At 42.6% G+C, this 15573-nt stretch overlaps 1 protein-coding gene across 4 annotated transcripts in view; it reads right to left on the bottom strand.

Moving 5' to 3' along the window:
- The window catches only part of LOC100119039, a 57197-nt gene that overhangs the window by 37856 nt on the left and 3768 nt on the right, over positions 1–15573 (bottom strand). For all 4 annotated transcript variants that reach the window (XM_031925802.2, XM_031925803.2, XM_031925800.2 and 1 more), the window contains exons 2-7: positions 6487–6567; positions 6169–6325; positions 5693–5838; positions 5114–5236; positions 1510–1736; positions 1212–1431 (exon numbers count right to left, since the gene is read on the bottom strand). In XM_031925802.2, the coding sequence (XP_031781662.1) occupies positions 1212–1431; positions 1510–1736; positions 5114–5236; positions 5693–5838; positions 6169–6325; positions 6487–6567 (954 nt within the window). The remainder of the gene's footprint in view (positions 1–1211; positions 1432–1509; positions 1737–5113; positions 5237–5692; positions 5839–6168; positions 6326–6486; positions 6568–15573) is intronic.

Genomic DNA, 15573 nt, shown 5'->3' on the forward strand with positions numbered 1-15573 from the left:
TATACGACGAGAGTTTAAGTAAAGAATATTAGAGTAAAGCGTTCGAAGCGAGCTTTCAAAAAATTTTCATTTCCAACCACGTCAAGAGTAGAGCAAAAAAAGTAATCATTTTAATGAAAGCAGCTACATATTTACGCACAAAGAATAACGTCCGTGATATATACAAAAAATTGCGAAACCCGTGAAATATTACTAGACGCGAGAGAGAGAGAGAGAGAGAGAGAGAGAGAGAGAGAGAGAGAAAGCTCGGAATTTCCACTCTCCCTCCGCAGCAGCGCCCTTCCTTTTTCCTCGCCCGACGTTCCCGAGCTTTTTTCGAAAAAGACGAACGGCCCTGGCGCCAGCGACGCGGCAAGCGAGCAAGCTCACGCTCGAGCTGATTCCGCGGCTCCCGCGTAATGGCAGTAGCAGTAGTAGAGTGAGATAGAGGGACGGAGGTAGGAGGAAGAGGACGAAAATCTCCCCGAGAAAGATTGAGATTAAAATCGCCGAGGGAGGAGGCTCGCTTCCTCCTAAAATGAATGTGTGCTGCTGCTGTTACCGCTTCTTTTCGCGCGGCTGCCTCGGGGATTTTAAAGCGAAAATTCGGTTTTTGCAAATGGACCTACGGGTAATTTAACCCCGAGAAACCAATTGATGCTCGCGTGTGTGTATGTACGTGTGCGTTTAGGGTTGATAAGCGCTGCAGCTCCTTATCGAATAATGAGATGGGTTAGCTGTAAGGTAAACGATTAGTCCTAATTGTAAAATATGTATATAGTGTATTTTGTGGTATGAGGTATACTTGATGATTTGTATATTATATGATAAGCAGATGTTGGACATGCGCGGTAATCCATAAATACATTGCAAATCGTTTTAAAATTGATTGGCAAATACGTGAGTTTCATGAAAAATATAAAAGCTTGCCAAAAATAGGCTAATGTGCAGAAAGTAAATAAGCTTCTTTTGTATTAATGATGATTTGTAAAATGACTGCTCGTAAAAAGCAGATTATTGCTAGAATATTAATAATAAAAGAAACGATCGCATTTTGTATCCTAAATATATGAAAAACAATAGGCAAACCTATAGATATCTGTAAGAAAAATAACGTTTCTATAAAAAGCATCGACAAATCGTAGACGCATAAAGATAGCTGGCAAATGATAGTATAAATCCTAAGCGTTTTTAAGACCTTAAGAAACAAAAACGAGAGAAACAGGACTTACAATGACATCGCAGAGTTAGCAGACACACGACGATCGTCGTCCCGTGGCTTGTGATAGAGTTGCCACCGAGTCGGCGATGCCCCTTCCGCTGGAGAAAGCTCGTCGCCGGGGCGAACATTCTCGTACGGACTGCCAAGAGAGTCATTACCTTGATGCACCGGAATCGGCGGCAGGTTTTCACTGTCGGCGTCGCTCTCGATTCCGGATGATGATCGGTGTCCTTAGCAAAAATTCAAATCGATTATTCACTCGTTCCTTTACCCGTAACTATCGTGGAATATAATATTATTCATCTTACTTTTAATCACAGCTGTTATGTCCTGTGTGACGTGAGCGGGAAACTGTCCAAGTAAGTCGAGCACCGTGTTGTGTCGGGAGTCCTTTATGGCGAGGTCGACTCCGCGATCCAGTAGCGTTCGCACGACTTCCATCTTGCCGCAGAGCGCGGCCTCGTGCATGGCCGTGCCGGCTGATGTTCGGGTGTTGACGTACACCCCTGCCGCCAGAAGCACCTCGACGCAGGCACTTAAACAAGCCGAGGAGACGATATTATTTAGTGCTTTTTTCATTGGCAATTATTATGTGTGCATGAAAAGGGATGTCAGTAGAAAATACAAGCTGCAGCCAGACATAATCACTCTACGCGAAACCAAGCCGGTCAAAAATCAATTATACTCGCCCCCATATAAAACCGCGTTGCAAACAAATATCCGTCGCTCAGTCCCATACGCGTATAGCTCGGCAAGAGCCGGTGCAATAAAACGTCAGATTGCGGTCGGACGTGTATACCCGGGGGCCAATTTAACGTTTTCCAATTTGCCGGAAAGCGAAAGAAAGAGCAGCCGCGGCAGCAGCCGTATCAAAGTACACAGCCGAGCGCTCCGCGATGCGATCGCATTATAAGCGAAGCGTTTGTTAAAGCGATTAGCCGGACGATAGCGGCGCGCGTATACGTACAACAGTATATAGAGCTATATACATACAGACGAAGAAAAAATGCGCAACGTTATGCGATGCGCCCGATTACAGAGAGTCCGCGGTGGCAGTTTCGATCGTCCGGTCTCAATCGGAAGCGCCGATTATTTTAAAGGCTTACCGAGGGGATTACCCGTGCCGTATGGCCCGTCACCGCGATGTTAAGTGCCACGGACCATCGAACCGCGCCGGCGCGAGGCCCGATATTATTCGATGATCCGATTTGCCATTTGCGCCTCGATACTTCCCAACTATATAGATAATCCAGACGGGTGCACATACGCGAGCGATGCGTTCGACGGTTGCACTTTTAAATGCGAGGGATACATCCGGCGCGTATAACCAATGGCTTTTTATATAATGACGATTATATAGCTGCGCAGTCGAGTGTCTGCCTTTTGTCGCTTTCGCGCGGGAGGTATGAGAAGCGAAACATTAACAAATAAGTGAACGCTATTTCACGTGATAAATGCGCTGACCTGCGAAGGACACGTTTAAGTGGAACTGAATGGATTGAGATTCTTTGATATCCTCCGCAACCGCGGCAGCTAATTGAATTAGGAAAAGGCGAGGTTGGCTTAGCTGCGTAGCACGCGAGGCTACATTTATCATGCTTGCAGTTCACGTAGCGAAATTACTGTATCAGAAATCCCGTGGAAATGATTTCCGAGAAGACATGCTATCCAAAGAGAGAGAGCAGTGAATTAAATTCACTTTGAATCTCTTGAGAGCAGGCCAATCACGTTAAAAGAAACATCGTGTAACGCGGAATTAATAGAACCAAATAAAAAAATAAGCTGAGTGCACTCGGTACACGGAAACTAAAGCCGCGTATACAGAATCCAGCGTCGACTCGAAATCCGGGCGTAGTCAATCTGGCAAGATATCCCGAGATAGATGCACAGCGTGCAGCAGCTCACGGCCTGAAACGTCCATACAAGTGCAAAGAGACTGCCGGACACATCCGCACGCATACGTCCATACACAAGCTGCTGATCAGATCCTGAGAGTAGCGCGCGCGGTCGGATGTAGATTCGGCTAATGCGATTCTCGTGATCGGGAAGCGACGGCGCTGCTGCTGCTGCTGCATCGGTCCGCGCGAATGAGCATAGCTCGGATCGGCCGTTGCATTCGGATTCGACGGCGAGAGGCTGCTAACTACGACGACGAGGGGATCTATCTCGTCGAGGCTTCGACGTAATATCGGTTCAACGTGATTACGCAACGGTCTTTCCAGGCTTGTCCTCTCCACAGAGTCCGTCTGTGTCGTCGTACAGCGCCAGCTCCTGTCCATCAACAGTTCGCCTCGTTTCCATCTCTGGCGCAACGTTTCCCCGCTTTGCTCCTCTCGTTTGTGTACTTCCTCTATGCAATATTCTCGGACTGCGCTATAGCTCCGTGTACTGGCCTCCTCTTCCTATTCCCGTTCCCGTTTCGCTCTTTGTCGGGGGAGAGGCACGATTATCAGCGTGTATTATGTACAGCGGCGCTGCTCGTCTCTCGGTTTGATTCTATAATTGGCATCGCCCGCGCTAGAGAATGATACCCATTTCCAGGGGGATGCGCTTAACTAGTTACCGGTTCTACTTGCGCTAGATTCTCTCGCGGTCCTTTGTGCGCCGCGAATAACTGTGCAGGCTGCGCACACAATGTGTGAATTAGTATTCATACGCGGCACTACTACAACATATAGTTCGGCAAAATATTTTCGGCTGTGTCTACAATAACGCAATTAGGTACGTAGCGGCTGCTACATTGTTTTTTCGGCGTGCGGTTACACACAGAGAGTGCGGTAAAAGGGAAGCGAAAAACAAGTCTGTGATTACGGAAAACCCGCATCGGAGCCGCGTCCGCAAACGATTGAGCGAAAATTGCATTCGCTCTCTCCTCTCTCCCTCCCTCTGTTTTTCTCTGATTTTTCGGAAAATTGACTTGGATTAACAGTATCACGCGAAGAAAATTAATTAGCAATTTTAATTCGCAAACATTCGACGCAATTCAGTAGCTGTAATTTTGGGGGCCGCAATGTCAACTTCTGTCAAACTGCACACACACAGACACGCGAGCGCAGGTGCTGGCACGTACACAGCGAGAGAGAGAGAGAGAGAGAGAGAGAGAGAGAGAGAGAGAGGGAGAGAGAGAGGAGCCGAGCCCCGGCATTATTTGTCGACGTGAAATTTGGCGGAAGGTTCGATGTATTGAATCGCGGAGCCACGACGCAGCAGTAACGGCGGTAAACTGTGCGCGCCCTGCACAAATTGGCGCTAATTCGAGGCCGGAGCTCTCTGCTGCTGCCGGTATTTGTAACGCGATATAAAATGGGATTCGCGGTCGCGGCCGAGCGCTGCACGTCGTTCCTGTGTTTGTGTGCAGCGCCCCCTCCCACTGCGTGCCGATACGATCATTGAATCAGCTTTGACAAATAAAGAGGTAGTAAAAACACCGCGAGCGAGCTTATGCCACTGCGGGTATGGCCATTGGTTAAACAAGTCGAAAAATGTCTTTATTTGCCAGAGGAATCACGCTTTCATGGCATTATAAATGATCGGGTTTCGGCACTTTGTTTAACGACGCGGCGCGGTTTAAGTGAAAAAAAATGCCCCCGCGGCTTCGTTTGCGGAGTTTCAATAATTCATACGAGTGCGTTTCTTTTGGACGATCTGATTACATCTCTTTTCACCCCGCCAAAGGTCAAGCGAAGAAATAAAGGAGAACAATGTAATATGGCACACTTGAAACCCAAGTCGAGTGTCCTAAATCATGAACAAAGGCATTCGTTAAGGCACTTTATGCAACATTTGCACTATAAATCTACTTTCCGCGCAATGTGGCACCGCGCGCGCGAGATTAAAGCGGCAATTGTAATTAGGGTTGATTGATGATGATGAAGGTGACTCGAGAGGAATCTTGAAAAATAGAATGCTTACCGGTGACCATTACGCGAAGCCAAGTGCAGAGGTGTATGTGGGAAGATCAAGGAGGACGAGGAGCTGCGCAAAGACTCGATTAGCTCGGGATGAGTTCGCACCAACAGCTCCACTGTCCCCAACCTGAAAATAGCACACGTGTTTTCATCTTACACGACAACAGTATATAATATTACATTTGTTTGTTATTTGCTTCACTCAAAACCACAGCTCGATTGCTGTCGCCACAAAGATTTTGACACTTTTTATTGTATCATCAGGTAATTTGTCTACCGCGTTAATTTATGTAATTGATTCGACGCTATAGATTCAATTAAAGCAAAGTAAATACGCAGTGTCAGAAACAAATCAACTTTCCAATGGAACGACTACTGTTTATTGTGCTTGACCTTTTAAATGTACAATTAATTAACGGGCTTAAAATACCTCAATCATTATAAAAACAAAATTGGCATTGCTAAAGTTACGTATAATAACCGATGAAGAAATTATAATTGAAATTTTATCTCCAGCCTCGCGCGGACGAGAAATAATGGAAATGGAAATAAATAATAATAAATTTTTAACGATATAATTTACCTTCCATACTGTGCGGCCAGGTCCAGGGCGGATTCTCCGCGGCTGTTGCGGATGCTGGGATCGCATCCGTACTGCAGCAGCTGTGCCACGACTTCCGTGTGTCCATACTGTGCAGCGCAGTGCAACGCTGTCTCGTTATCTTTGGTCTGTCGTCAATGGAATTATAAAATTTCGTTTAATCAATCCAATTAATTTCCACTTTTATTGTAATGTACGTCGCCGGCGGAAATAAATATAAATCACGTACGAATTTTCATAAAAATATGAATTTTAATTAATTCGCAATAATTGGTTCAGTACCAATAAGATATCAAATTTATTACACACATCGGTTCGTAATTTGAAGCTCACGTGCGGCATATGCCACGCCAATCAAACGCGAAAATCGCGTTCGTTAATGGCAACAACGCGCGACTCGAAAATGTATAATGAAATCCTCATATTTTTTCATATATAGGAATGATGAAATCAATTACCGTAAGGTTGACGTTCGGCACCGATGGCCCTTGACTCAGAATTAATCGCACAATTTCCGAGTTTCCGGACCACGCCGCTAAATGAAGCGGAGAAGAGCCCTTAGCATCGATGATATTGGTCGAAGCTTCATGCTGGAGAAGCAGCTTCACCACTTCCCTGCAGAGAAGAAAGAATCAAATATATGGTCACAGACAAATATAAGCACGGGTCACTCTCGAGAATAATAGTCTCGTGCACAAATCAATATTTTTCATTTTGGCGTTAAATAATCAAAATTTCTATTTCTATAATGCAAAATATGGTATATTGTTAATTACTTGTGTCCGTTTAAAGCGGCGTGATGGAGCGCCGAATATCCGCTTGAGTCTTGCACATTAGCTCCTGGACCTCGGCGTAGACTGCAATCACAATAAAAAGACAGGACAACATTATTACTCGGAAATAAGTTAAATTGAATATAAAAATATATAAATAATGGAAAATAAAGCGTCAATTAGGCCACATATAACGGTATTCGTATAAAGAACGCTATAGAATATGAATAAAACTGGCGGGAAAGGCAGTAGCAAAATAGAGCTAAAAATATGAAAAGCCTTGCGCTCACCACAATCGACTTTATCTATTTCGTTCTAATAAAAAAAGAAAAGAGATGAGAGGAGATCACACAGCAACGCAGGCTCCGGCTTTGTACTTTCAATTGGACGGAGGCGCTCATCCTGCCAACGAGTCAAACAATAGCCGCGCGCCTTTTCCATGGCATTATATTTCGCGAGCTATTTTTTGCGATAAGAGCATAAACTCGAAGTTTGTGTGCGCAGAGAGGGCGAGAGAGAGAGAGAGAGAGAGAGAGAAAGAGAGAGAGAGAGAGAGAGAGCTTTGCCGTGGCTATTTGCACGTCCTCGAACGAGGCTCGTAGTATACGCATAGCCAGAACGTTGGCAGCAGCTCTTCGTTCGTTTGTTCAAGTCCGAGCAATGCGAGCCTCGCTAACGAAGCCGCCGATATGCCGTTCAACACATGTTCTCATTACGCGCCATTGTTGCAGCCTCGGATCCGCACACTCTCAGCACGTCTATCGTCTGCGGACGTCGCGCGCGCGCGCGCGCGCGAGAGAGAGAGAGAGAGAGAGAGCTGCTCCCGCGGGAATATAACGTCGAAGCATAATCCATAGCCGTGTTTGCTCATGACTTCCAACCCCTCTTTTTGCCTCTCGAGGTGGCCGAGCACTGCTGTACTCGGTATAGACGGATTCTTGCGTAATGCATACGCTGTGTAAAATTTTCCTGGGAAGCGTTAATGGAAACAAAATTAATAGGGCTCACTCTGCAGTGTTGTGCGATGTAAGAAATAAAGAAACGCGATTGAGATGTTGTCGGTGAACGAGTGACTTTAGAGGTGGTCCGCTCATTCTCGCATTTATTGTTTCGAGAGCCTCTAGAGGCTCCTGGAGGCAGCTGTAATAGCTATTTAAAGGATTATTGCTAATTTACAATTGAAAAATTTTGTTCGAAAAAAGTAATTAATGAATGAAAAAATAGGTTTCTTCAGAAATGTCGATAAAAATAATAAAAAAAATATCATCATCCATTTGTGTTTACATAAAAATTCGCGAAAGTGGATGTGTTTCTTACAAGCCATGGTTTGTTTTTCTCTTCGGTGACATTACTCGTTTCCCTCCTATTGTTTAGAAGATCCATATTTGCCCTGATCTTATGACCTTTACAAATATAGCCCAGCCCTCACGCCAGCGCCAATAGTTTTCCCCCTATAGCTCAAAGCATGAAGTGCACAGGAAACTTTTGTCATATATACGTAACAGGCGAGTTATGACGAATTCGAGGCTGCATGACTGGCATATTGATATATATTTACGCAACACAAATACTATGGAATCGAACGTTGTTTGAAGCTTTTGCATACATATATATGTCGCCAAAAGATTAGTATAATTGTATAACATGATACAACTTGTTTTTAAAGTAATTCGCGAGAAACAGCTATTTTTTCATACGCGGTGTCCAAACGCAGTAATAAAGCTCGGAAAAAAAATCAATTAAAACCAGCTCCTGTTAATTCCATTGAAACGGTGCGACGCCTAAGCTGCAAATAACAATTGCGAGTGCAGCACCAAGAGCCGGCGAAACGACGTTTCTACAAAGAAAGCCGTCGGTAGTAACGCGGGGTGGCGGCAGCACAGCGACGCTTCTTAACGAGTTGACTCGAGCAATTAAGCCGCCACCAGTCATTTCGCGCAAAATAATCAAGCGCGGCAATTCAAAGGACACGTAAAGAGAGAGAGTGAGAAGGAGGAAAAAAAGCAAAGAAATCTATAGACGGCGCTCGTTTCAGACGCCAAAGTAGTACCTGCGCCGACGAATCGTTAAAGAGCGAGAACCCCGATCCCGCGTTGGCAAAGGAAAAATGAAAAAAATAGAGGGAGAGAGAGAAAGGTGTATGGGCGAGCACAAAAAAGTCATCGAAGTACAAGGCTTCACTAGAGTAAGCGAGACAGAGAGAGGGAGAGAAAAAGTCGAGCATCACTTCTGCCGCGTGTCGCTTTCGTCGTCAATCGCGAAATCGTGTATTAATCCGATTCCATCCCTTCGCGGTGCGCTGCTACGACCCTTGGTGTCGGCGCGCGTGTGATCTATTGTAGGGAAACATCAAAACGCGCGCGCGCGGGAGAGGAAGAAAGAGAACGCGGCGCGCAATTTCAAATCGCGATGAATGCAAGCACGTTCGAGAGGAACGCGTGTCGCCTCGCGATACATACCGCACTGCATACTTCTCTTCGCTATAGCTGCGTATGCTTGTGTATATTGCTTTTGCGCGCCTGTATGCTGCTGCTTCAGCTCTTCTGCAGTGGTACAGCGCGTGTGCTTTATATATGCTTACGCTCGGTGTTCTGAATTGCTTCTTTTTTTCTTTATTGAGCCTTTTTAGTCTCTTTTGTCGCGCGTCGAGGTACTCTCGCGCGTATTTTAACTCTGTCTCGGCTTTTCCGCTTTAATTTACGAAAAGTGCGACTGTTGTTCGCGTTTATCAAATTTAGCACGGAAGCCGAAGGGATGTGCGTGAATGTGAATTAATCTTCGGTGCGCTTTTCCTCCCTTGTGTATACACTTATAAGAGAGGTTTAAATTTGCGTAAATGGCGGTGAAAAAGAAATTTGAAAAGGCTATTGCGTTAAAGGCTTTTTTGTGTACTGCGAGTGCAAGGCTGACAGTCGAGTCATATATGTGGGATAATGGCAGTTTTTGTAATCATCGTATTAACCTATAAGACGTAAAAGTTAATTGGCTTTTATACGAACTTCTCGTAAGTGTTAATTACTTCTTAAAGGTAATTGCACTTTCAAAAGACTTGCCAAACTGTTCACATATACAGTAGTATGGCAGCAGTTCTAAACGAAATATTTAGATTGGAGTATAATGGGCTCGAAAAGACCTCATTCTCTTATCTCTAAAGTTTAAACTACAATAATGCACACAGCAATAAGCTATTTTTATCTTGGCTAAGAATAGTTTATTGCTACTAAAAAAATAATAAAAAAAGTCTTCGTTATTTTATTAAATGACTCAAATACATTGAGAAAAATTGCATTGATGACACCTCCAAACAAATTTGATAATATAAAAGACATTGAAAGGGCTCAGAGCTCTTGGAATAGATAGCATTTCCATGTAGTATTCAGTTATATAATGAGGACTTAGTTCGCAACCTCTCAAACTCCTGCTTACACATGACAGCAAGTCTGTATAGAGTGCAAGGACATTTGACTCTCCCATTCAGCGCATTTTCATCCACTCAGCCAAGTTCCTTAATTAAAGTCTGAAGATCGTCTACAAAAAGCACATCGAGCATAGCTCGTCTACTTTCGCATTGCGACTGGGAGTAAAAGAAAGATCCTCGCCGGTTTTCTCTTCATCTCACTTTTCTCCTTCAGGACATTCCGAATGGCTTGTAGTGGTTCGCGACTCTTACTAGGGATCGTATAGGGGTGTTTCATAAAGCCGCACGCGGGAAAAACAAGACGAAAAAGGGAGTAAAAGTTTCTTGAAAAGGCAAAAATTTCATTAAATGCAATACTTTCCAGAATAACTGTCGTTAACATATTGTGTAAAACGAGTGATAGATAAAATTTATGAAAAACGATTCATCAATTCTTTTCATCTTCGCAAAATACATCTTCTTCATATATTTTCTTATGCGTTATGTAAAAGCAAAAAAATAAAAGAAACTGGTATGCTCTCTCTCTCTCTCTCTCTCTCTCTCTCTCTCTCTCTCTCTCACACCTTCAACAATCTCTCCCCTTCCATGCGTGGGTGTTGCTCGTTGCCAGCGCGAGGGTCGCGCGTTTCTTACTGTCACTTAATTAAGGGTGTACATTGCCGGACTGTCGTCGTCGGAGGATCGCCGCAGATGAATTACACGGCAGTATACGCGCTGAAGTTTCTCGAGTCTCTCGCGCGAGCTGTTATGTTGCGCGCCATTGTTATGCGTGCCTGAACTACTTTGTCAGGGTGACGCCTTAACTACCTTTGCTCTCTCGCAGTCGATGTCGGACCAGTCCTGGCCCAATTATCTTAACGCGTCTCTGAACACGAGGTCGCGCGGCACATACACTCAGCCGACGGGAGATGCCGTGATCGACGACACATAGCGTGCAGTTCGTTATATTCGAAGCGGTTTAGCGATTGTTAGTTTGCACTTGATTCGGAAGTCTCCTCTAGCCTGCACCGCTGCTCTGCCATGCAGGACCCGATAGTTATTACGCTTTAGCTCCCGAAGATTTTTAACGAACAACCTGCAATAAAGCTTCGACCACCACCTGCTGTGATGTTCTTTCATCTGTCTCTGTGTATACCCACGAGAGCGTATCAAAGATGAAGTTATAAAATATATAATAACTAAGTTCATTTTATGTGCACTTGGTGCGTTCTAAATTTTAAGGCTTTGAGTTTTCAAATTTAGCATCATTAAAAAAAAACAATTAAATAATATCGCCCTGGTAGAATATTCACCAGATTTTCTGGCCGCGTCACTAATTAGTGCCCAGAAACTTCTGGCAACAAATAGTGGGCAGAATTCTGGCATACTTCTGGCAAATGTAGAAGGAGGTTAATTTGAGATCAGGAGGTTAAGGTATATGAACAAACGAATTAATTTGCAACAACTAAATTCATTAATAATTTCTGCTAATAAATCATCGATTCTTTCAGTTTATTTTATTTAATACACATATTATGTGATACGCGTATACAACCACACTTCATTCCACCTATATAACTGAACCAAATCATCAACTTTTATTTCAATAAGTCATGCTATCTGATATATTAACAGAAATTATGAATAAATGCAGTTATCGAGTTTCAAACAAATCAATATGTGCATGGTTATCCTAAACTCCTAACCTGAAATTGACTCTCTTCATCTCCTCCAGAATTTTTTCCAGAATTCTGGGCACTAACCGTCGCGCCACTCCCTCGATATGTGGGAAGGTTCTGTTACAGATTCTGGCAACCCACCAGAAAATTCGCCAGAATTCTGGGCAATATAGCCTCAATTTTCTACCATCAAGGCATTTTCACATTTTTATTTGACTTTTTTATTAGAAAAATATTTGTATGCCAAACGGTGTGTATTATCAAAAACGTTTAAACAATCTCATATCCCAGCACTGTTATTCATCTTTTTAATATTTTATGCACTAATGCATGCGTTAGTCAATTTGTATTATGTACGTGTTGTATAGACTGCCCAATTCATGTAAAAATAATACTGGCTGCGCACATGTGCACAGTGAATTTTTGACTGCGAAACCTGCGGCAAGTCGATTAAAATACAAAAGTTACCAGCCATCACTCTTCATGATGAAGCGAGTAGCGTTCCTATGGCGGTACATATTCATGCTATTCATGGTAAAGTTTGTGTGTAGCGTGTGAGAGCAGGGACGTTGGACGCTCACAATGCTGCGAGGGAGCGTTGCCTCCGTGTGCTGGAGTTATTAAATTATACAGCTTTCCTTCGCGTTTAGCTCGCTGGCATACTGAAAAATGTCAAAGAGCTGCAATTCCAGCTAAAATATGTCGGCCTGAGTTCGTCAAGTATCAAGATTTTTTTTTGTTCTTCCGAAAAATTGTATGTAATTTTTAACAAAGTGATTTTGCATTGTAATTATTGCTTTGAAAGTTACTCAACTTTAATTGATATCGATAAATTATTAAAGTACTACAATTTATCTCTAACCAAAGCATCTTACGTTATAGTCTGTGTGCAGTTCTGGTCATTGGATATAATAACGTTCGATCGCAACCCCCCGGTACGCAAATTCAACACGTCGAATGTGTCCGGCAGAGCGAAAGCAATTTCGCTAAATCACAACAAACAGATTTGCAATCGGAGCAAGACGCCTGTAGTGCATATACTATTGACTATGAAGCTACGGTAAACTGGATACTTGATCTGATCGCGCGTGGATACCCTAATGATGACACTAATTATCCTCTCGCTAGCTCGTTTAATGCATCGCTGCTTGTCGCTTTATTACTTATGTGCTTGTAAGTAAGTAAATGTCAAAGTGATAGTATACTATATTATTGCAAGATCTGTTATTTAACTGAAAACTGCAAATAAAATGTTAAGTACAAAATTACAAGAATTTTAAATATATAACTATGATATGGTAAATATGATTCTGAAATACTAGATTAAATAGACTATATACTAAATTAATTGCAGACTTTCTTAGTTGTCTAAAAACCGAATCTTTATTCATTAATTAAAATATAATAATTTTATTTGATTTAAACTCAATGGCTCTAACAACACTGTCGACACTAGACGCTCGAACCATCTTTCATACAAAATATTACTTTGATATAATTTATTAAAATTTTATTATGTTTCTTTCAGTTTTATACAATTACTATGCTAATGAAGCTGTTTTAGATCCGTCTATATAGCGATGACCCAAAAACACTCATTACTATCATTATCTCGGGAATACAAAGAAGTGCTACATCGTCGAAATTCGCGAAGCGCTGGCGTTGTTCGACCTCCAGCTATACGAGGATCAAAAACTCTTGAAAGAATAAATGGCGACGATCGACGGCGCATAATTGAAGAGCCTCCTCTTGCCGGCAGCAAAGAGCGTGTTGAAAAGCTGCAGGGCGAGGAGCGGTTCGGCTTAGCCTCGCTTCTGGCAGTCTCTTTTTACGCTTGTCCTCGCACTCGCTTTGCTTCTATCGCTTTATTGCTCCCTCGGGCCACGCATGTCTATACGCGGCATATTAGCAGTCAGGGGTCACCACAAAAGCCCGCCAGCTAGCACCTAGCTACCGCGGTTGAGGCAATAGATAGAGAAGAGCGCGTATACGCTTATAAGAAGGGTGAAGATTCGCTGTTGCGTACACCCGGATGATGAAAGAAAAGGAGAGAAGAGCAGCATTTCGACGTAGCCGCAGCTTCCACACGAGGAAACCGAGCTTTGTACCTATGCGCCTCTCATATTTTTTCACACGCACGCTTTCCCGCCGCCCGCTTCTTTTTAATAATAAAGACGCAAGCGCGGGTGCACATCTTTGCCAGCGCGCGCGTAGAGAGACACAAAAGGCAATTTGTTACAAGAGCCCGGGCTGCTCTGCTGTACGTTTGTCGCCCGCGATATAAAAAAACTCCCTTATGGCTCTTCACGCTCCACATTGTCCCTGGCATCTCTTTTTTGTTTTTGAAATTTCCTGGTGCGTCGCTCTCTGTCTATTAAAATGCGAACAGTTTCTTCAAATCTTTGCAGGGAGTACTTTAGCTTTGTCGTCTCGTTATTGTTGGTTTTGTTTATTTTTAATTATTATTATGTTTTGCTAAGCGTAATTACTGAATGTAGCGGATTCTACTTTTATTTGTAAATAACGTATAGCAACTGTTTCTTATGAAAAAGCTTCTTTATGTTTATAAATGCACGATGCGCACAGTGTTTTTTTTTTAATGGAGTTTTAAGTTTAGTCAAAGAATGTAAAAGTACCTATGTAATAAGATTCCGTGTATTTGCTTTCCGATTTCTAAAAAGATTAATCCATATTAAAAAAGTTCTATATTGTTTTGCTTTAGTTTTGAATCTACAATGTTGAAAGTTAGAATACATAGCGAAAAAAACCATCGTATTGAATAATTGCTAAAGACAGCTTTTTTTTTATTTCAAACCTAGTCTTGATATAAGGAGCTTGATATATAGCTAAACTAAAGATACTCCTGCATCAGTAATTACAAGGCCTTTATTATACGATTCATAAGTGTAATGAGCGTAACTAAGGATGATCAATACAAGTAGTTATTGTCTCATCACAATAGCTTTGATGCATTATATCTTTCAAATTGTATGCTTCCATTATAATAAGTGTATGCAGGCCACATTAAAATGTATACCTGTACATATGCATGTTAAACTAATTAAATCAAGGAGTTAATCAAAGTTAATGCAAATCTACTTTTTAAAAAAACACATATAAAACGTCCATAAGAAAAAAGCCGGATTACACTACAAAAAACTCTTTGAAATAGAGTGCTATTTTTTTTATACTTGAAAAACCTTAACCATATGCATCATAAGCTCGGACAGATAAAGCGCATGGCACAGGAAATCAACGACGATTTTATACGAGCCGCGAAACTCGTGAGTCAATCCTTGATTATCACTGCAGCCCGCTGAGTTCATTACACATGCACGTTTGTGCGTACGTTATATAAGTGTAAAGCGCAGAGAGTCTAGGCGTGAGTCACGTATAGATGTCTGAAATCACTGTTATTAGATCAATCAACATAACAGGCTCGTTGTGTGCATATACGCTGCAGTCGCGGCGACAGCAGCAACGGGAGTGACTGTACACGTTGGCGGTCGACACTCTGCACACAGCATCCGAGGTGCGATTATTGGTCATTGATAAAGGCCTATTTTTGTAGTTGTGTGCAGTATACCCGCTACTGTTACGCCACCTCCTCAGCGCGCAGGCAACTTCCGTTATTTACAATCGCGTTTTCTTCTTTGCGCTATATCCTAGATTCGAAGTGGGACGAGAATTACGGTATATAAATTATTTTGCTTTTTAAAATACAGTTCTCGACTTTGAATATTCTTCGCCTTTTGCAGCGACAAAATTACACCTTATACACGCAGTGAAAGAAGAAAAACTTTAGCAAAGAAATTTATAAAATAGATCGTATTGGTGAATTCAAAAAATACTGCTGTCGAAGAAAGCATTTCACGGTAAAGTACAGCAATATTGACTGAGACCGATAAAACCCTGTGTATTATTGCTGTTTGATAAGTGAATCCAATTTCTAAACAAGAGCGAATCCCCTAGAACGCGATAATCTCGCGACAAACAAGCATAAGTCAATAATCA

The sequence above is a fragment of the Nasonia vitripennis genome (genome assembly GCF_009193385.2).
Source record: "Nasonia vitripennis strain AsymCx chromosome 3 unlocalized genomic scaffold, Nvit_psr_1.1 chr3_random0004, whole genome shotgun sequence".
NCBI classification, from domain to species: Eukaryota; Metazoa; Arthropoda; class Insecta; order Hymenoptera; family Pteromalidae; genus Nasonia; species Nasonia vitripennis.